General features: G+C 48.6%; 1 protein-coding gene across 1 annotated transcript; it reads left to right on the plus strand.

The window, feature by feature from the left end:
* Window positions 1-2470: 2470 nt before the first annotated feature.
* On the plus strand, window positions 2471-6128 carry LOC143482852 (myosin regulatory light chain 2B, cardiac muscle isoform-like). The gene is made up of 7 exons (XM_076981417.1): window positions 2471-2604; window positions 3189-3275; window positions 3523-3598; window positions 3884-3988; window positions 4089-4167; window positions 4328-4376; window positions 5834-6128. Exons 1-7 carry the CDS (start codon window positions 2602-2604, stop codon window positions 5936-5938), a joined length of 504 nt encoding a protein of 167 aa, XP_076837532.1. The 5' UTR covers window positions 2471-2601; the 3' UTR covers window positions 5939-6128.
* Window positions 6129-6320: the final 192 nt, after the last annotated feature.

Consider the following 6320-nt stretch of genomic DNA (forward strand, 5'->3'; position numbering starts at 1 on the left):
AACAACACAGACACACAACACACCACACACAGAAACAACACAACACACTACACACAGACAACACAGACACACAACACACCACACACAGAGACACAACACACTACACACAGAGACAACACAGAGACACTACACACAGAGACAACACACTACACACAGATACACAACACACTACACACAGAGACAACACACTACACTCTACACACAGAGACAACACAAACACACTACATACAGAGACAACACAGACACACAACACACTACACACAGAGACAACACAGACACACAACACACAGACACAACCCACATGCACAGAGACAACCCACAACACACAGATATTAGCCACAGTGCAGCAACAGATACATGTGTTCATGCTTGGGCTATGAAGCGTCTGTCACCACCCCACAGTGTCCTGTCCTCCATGTCCCCGTCTCACCCCCAATGGAGGACAATCACTCAGCCTGTCCCTCTCTCTCAGGGCCTCTCTCATTCTTGATTCTAATGGAGTAATGACCGGTGCTGATGGAAGCATCTTAATTACGGATACTTTCCCATCCCATGTGTATCACACACACACACACACGCACACACACACACACACACACACACACACACACACACACACACACACACACACACACACACACACACACACACACACACACCTTAATGGATCACAACAATCACATGCTTTCTAATTCTCCATCAGCTGGCCCACACACACACACACACACACACACACACACGCTCAGTCCAACCCAACTGTTGCCAACTCTTTAGAAGTCCTCTCATAAATAATGCCAGCAGTGGTCAAGTCTATATATGTCCTGACCCCTGTCCCCAATGCAGCCTGTCTTGTCCGGCCTGTGCTATTGTTTCTTTGCCAGGAGGCATGTGGGTGTCAGTCAGTGTGCGGGAGACAGACAGGCGTCTGATCGCAAATGCAGCGCGACTCACGGCAATCAATCATTTCTCCCCCCAGTTTCAGTGCAGACCTGGTGATGAGGATATAATGATTCGTGTCCAGAAAATGGCCCAGAATGAACTGGTCCAGGATCAGTTCTTCTGTACATATATTGTCCAGTTCAGGGGTATCTGCCTACTCAGACATCCAGTGTTCAAGGTCCCAAATCAGCTTTATTATTATTTTTTACATAAGTGCAATGCCCAGGGTGTCAAAGCCATTAGTTCAAACCGTATGTAGTGTGCTTAGAGAGTAAGAAACCGTTTTGGATTCAGTCTCTGTCAGTCCTGGGATGTTTTATACATCTGACCCCTGGGCTATTTTGGTCCACATACGTGGAAAGAGCATCACTGGAAAATGAGATCATTACATATCAGTCTAAATGCAAAAAGAGAAAGAGGAAAGAGCAAACTGCATTAATGATGTCCCTCTGCGCTATCCATACGATACATGTTCAGTTATGAAGCATTAGTGCATTTATAGGGAAGCTGCTGTAAGCTTGTGTCCATTTATGACACTGGGATCACAGTTGGCTTGAAGCCGCGGCTAACCCTAATCCTAACCCTAACCCTAACCCTAATCCTAACCCTAACCCTAATCCTAATCCTAACCCTAACACTAACCCTAATCCCAACCCTAACACTAACCCTAATCCTAACCCTAACACTAACCCTAGATCTGGAAGATCCTGGTGGCTTTTGATGCCCAACAGTTATGAACAGTTCACAAACAAATCTCAGTTACTATGATTCTCTTTATTCACCATTAATCAACGATAACACCGTTTATCTATGACTCTTTACGGCTGTTTTTTCCAGGGCAACAGTGTAACTCTGGGTACGTGGTGATCGTACAGGTAGAGGGAGCCCTGATCTGTTGTTGGGGTCACACTACCCCTGACCCGAGCTTTTCTCCTCTTTGACCTCTGGCTCTGAGAATAGCCTGTTCTGGAAATTCTGTAACTCTTCAATGGCAAGCACAGTGTTCTAAGCCCTTACTTAGACGTACGGGACACTGAACAGGTTCAGCGTCCCTTTTACATGGTTAACACATTTATAAATCACATCTCTATTGTCTGTGTGTAATATAATTAATATGATTAACAGATACTGACTAAGAATGAGAAAATCACAATTTCCACCACAAACCACATCTGAAAACAGCACCTGAGCACAAACCAGCACAACAAAACTACATTTCCCAGCATAGGGTTCAACAATTACCCAACAGAAAGATAAGAGCATCCCCATGAGATACTCTGGGACTAATGGCTTTTCTTGTCAAATCACAGCTATTCACACTCACACACTGTGTTCATGACCCCTGTCCCCAAACACCACCTCCCCTATGACCATCACTCAACCCCGTATCGCACCCCCACCACCGGAGACACCCACCCCCAGAAAGCACCACCTGTGAGGCCGACCTGATGTGGCCGACGTACCAGACATAGCGCTCCGAGGGTTAGATGCCCCGCATTCTCCTCATATCCCGTACGGGTGGCTAGTTACGGCATTTTTCCAAACGAGGCTCTGTCGTCTAAACTTAGAGCACACACAGAGCTCACCCTCGCGTATAAAACCATCTCCCCGCGCCCCGCCGTCTCCCCAGTGCTCGGACGGATCTCCTCATCTGCCCTCATCATGGTAGGATTACCACTCTGGTCGGGCTTTTACTGAGAATTCGGGCCGTGAAAGCCGCGTAGGGCCGGCGGGCGTGAGCGTGGATGAAGGTCCCCGGCCGTGGTCCGCCCCACGCCCGCTGACGCGTCCCACCAGCTCATTATCCGCAGATGTTGATGGAAGTGGCGAATGTGGATGACTTTAGCACTGAAAATATTTGTCTGGGGACATAAATATTTCAGAGCAGGGCTTCAATTTTGGATGAGGTGCTGAAACATGCCGATAAGATGGCCAACATGGCAGAAAGAGAGCAAGCCAGGAGAGCTTTTATGTTAGGAACAGGAGTGCAGTTGATGGAGAGAGCGCACATTTTTCCTAACTCTATGTAAGACGTGGCTATTCTGCTGTTTTGATTGTTGCTTTTTGAAGCTACAGGCTGCAGAGATTTAAAGTGGATTTGCAGTGTTTTGAGGGAGGGGGGGGGGGGGGGGGGGGAGGCTGATGTATTTCACCAGAGCTGACATGTTTGCTCCAAGCTTTTGGAAAATGTTACTGATGCAGAAAACGACTCTGCTTCCACGAACGCTTCTGTCTCCGTTTCGCCACAGCCGCCCAAAAAGGCCAAGAAGAAGGAGGCGGGGAGCTCCAACGTCTTCACCATGTTCGAGCAGTCTCAGATCCAGGAGTTCAAGGAGGCAAGAGATCCGTCTCCCTTCAGCCCCGCAGATCAGACGTGTTATATTTCAAAGTGATGCAAACCATGACTCACAGGGCCAATAACTTTAGCGGCCTGCTCCTTGTCTGGACTGGGAATAGACCGTAGTCGTGATACTTTACAGCATGCGTGACAGACGGGCTCTTAAGATATTAGTGCAGTGCCTTTCTCTGATCTATTGATACCAGATGATGTGTCTTGAGTTAGTGTGTTGTTACAACCCACAGGCATTCACCATTATGGACCAGAACAGAGATGGCTTCATCGACAAGAACGACCTCCGAGACACGTTTGCTGCTGTAGGTAAATGCTGTCAGTTTTTTTTGTTCCCATGTTCTCCAACACTCCTGCTTACGCTTACCACGTAGACGGACCACAGGATCATTTGAGCTCACCTGGAGGAATTCTCAGTGGAAGAATTCAGACCCAGAGGTTTTGGTTTCGAGATCATAATTAATATTTCATTAAAAAACTACACGAGGCAGGCCGAGAGCCACGCCAAAGGAGGCCAGCAGGGGGCGCGGGGGGCGAGTGGTCCCCGGTTCATAGCAGGAAGTCCCTGATGTTTCTGTGCACGTTCCTTTCCAGGTCGACTGAATGTGGGGAACGAGGAGCTGGAGGACATGTTGAAGGAGGCGCCCGGCGCCATCAACTTCACTGTGTTCCTCAGCATGTTCGGAGAGAAGCTGAAAGGTTCTGCTGCCTCCCGCACTCACCAACCCGATCTCACGTCCGTTGGCTCAAATGCCTCGCCGATAAACACAAGGTCAAACCAGGTCTCCATGTGTCCCAGGTACCGACCCGGAGGAGACCATCCTCAACGCTTTCAAAATCTTCGACCCAGAGGGCTCGGGTGTCCTGAAGGGAGATGAGTATGTGTTTTGATCCGGCATCTTTAAGTATGAAATATAGACACAGCTCGTGTTCCTGTGCCGTATGGAGAGTGATTCAGAGATACGGTACTGGAGGCTGAGGACGAACAGATGCCTATTGGCTCTTTTGTTTGTTTGTTTTATTTCTGCTGACCAATAGGATCAAGTATTATCTGATGTCTCAGGCAGATAAATTCAGTGAAGCTGAGGTGAGTAACACCTTCCTTCCTCCAAACAGGTTACTTCACACACACACACACACACACACACACACACACACACTTACACACACACACACACACACACACACACACACACACACACACACACACACACACACACACACACACACACACACATTCACACACACACACTTACACACACACACACACACACACACACTTACACACACACACACACACACACACACACACACTTACACACACACACACACACACACACACACACACACACACACACACACACTTACACACACACACACACACACACTTACACACACACACACACACACACACACTTACACACACACACACACACACACACTTACACACACACACACACACACACACACACACACTTACACACACACACACACACACACACACACACACACACACACACACACACTTACACACACACACACACACACACACACACACAGGAGAATTCCAGCAGGCAATAACACATGTATGTACACAAACGTCACATGATGTGTCTCCATACATCAAAACCTTGCAAATCAATGCCCGTGTAACTCCTACACACTCGCTCCGTCTCACACACACTCAACACTTACACGAACAGAAAAAAACAAACAAACTATTTGTTCCCATGGCAGCAGTGTGCAGTAATCTGATGGCTGGCTTCCCACGACCCCCGTCCCTCCCGGCTGATGACTCATGTGATTATAATAATCCATCTTCCTGTCAAAACCCCCCCGAAACCCCCGTGCGCAATAGTGAAGAGGAGACAAAACACCACACAGGAAAAACCGTGCGGGCTCGCACGACTCCCATGTGCCCAGCAGATGAGCCGCCATGATGCGTTGGCACGGCGACACACTCTGGGGAGCCGTGGCGGGGGGGGTCCGTGGGGGTCTGCGTGCCAGGCTCTTGATCTGCTTTGTGGGTACACAGAGGAGACGCGCACATGCATCGTGATCAAACGCTACAGCAATCCCCGCCCCCGCGACACCACCCACTGGGTTTATCCTAACATCAGTTTCAGCTGACGGCTGCGGGAGAAACACACACACACACACGCACACACACACACACACACACACACACACACACACACACAGGAAGGCAGTGAAAGAGTGAGAAACAGAGGGACAGCGAGACAGACATAAAGACAGTGAGAGTGTAACGAGGAAAGAGGGAAGACTAATAATTAAGTGTCGCCCTACCACTTTGAACTCCCATCTGTGGCTCGTTAACTGGTCACAGCGATCAGAGCCCCCCGGGGCGAGCCCCCCCCCCCCCCCCCCCCCCCCATCAACCCGTCCCCGTGTTTACTCAGCTCCAGATCACCATCAGTCTCATTTTGAGGCCTACCTCTTAAGACTGTGAAGATCGAGACGTTCCAGACGTGAGCGAGATGTTTGCCACGTGTTGAGCTCCTAGTTTTTGCACTTCTGTTGCAGATAAATCAGATGTTCACCAACTTCCCACTGGATGTTGCCGGTAACCTTGACTACAAGAACCTCTGCTATGTCATCACACATGGGGAGGACAAGGAGCAGGAGTAGGGAGTCGTCACGGCGATCCGTCTCCTCCACTGGCATTAGTACCGTTGACTCGGCCATCAAGTTCCCCCCCACAGCTCACTGTATGTCACTTTGAAGATGGATTAAAAAATTGAAAGTAAACAAACGCTTCTGTTATTAATTTTTTTGTTACATTTCTATCATTCACTAAAAATATTTATTAAAAAGCCAACATTAAGGTGACTGAATCAGTGAACACAGATGAGGGGGATCTTTCCTAAAACGTTTATTGAAAGTGGTTTTTCTGAGCACAAATTTACAAAGGAACCCCCCCCCCCCCCCCAAAACAGAGTCCAAGCGCTAATGAAATGCTAATGTGTTAATGTGTTAAAGTAACACGGTTTCAGCCTGATGTTTGAGTGCA

The sequence above is a fragment of the Brachyhypopomus gauderio genome, chromosome 19, assembly GCF_052324685.1.
Source record: "Brachyhypopomus gauderio isolate BG-103 chromosome 19, BGAUD_0.2, whole genome shotgun sequence".
Classification (NCBI taxonomy): domain Eukaryota; kingdom Metazoa; phylum Chordata; class Actinopteri; order Gymnotiformes; family Hypopomidae; genus Brachyhypopomus; species Brachyhypopomus gauderio.

Bases quoted from the DNA above. Each gene is read 5' to 3' on its own strand.
- LOC143482852 (XM_076981417.1), top strand. The intron at 4,168-4,327 runs GTATGTGTTTTG...GCTGACCAATAG, and splicing joins GGTGTCCTGAAGGGAGATGA to GATCAAGTATTATCTGATGT. The intron at 4,377-5,833 runs GTGAGTAACACC...CTTCTGTTGCAG, and splicing joins ATAAATTCAGTGAAGCTGAG to ATAAATCAGATGTTCACCAA.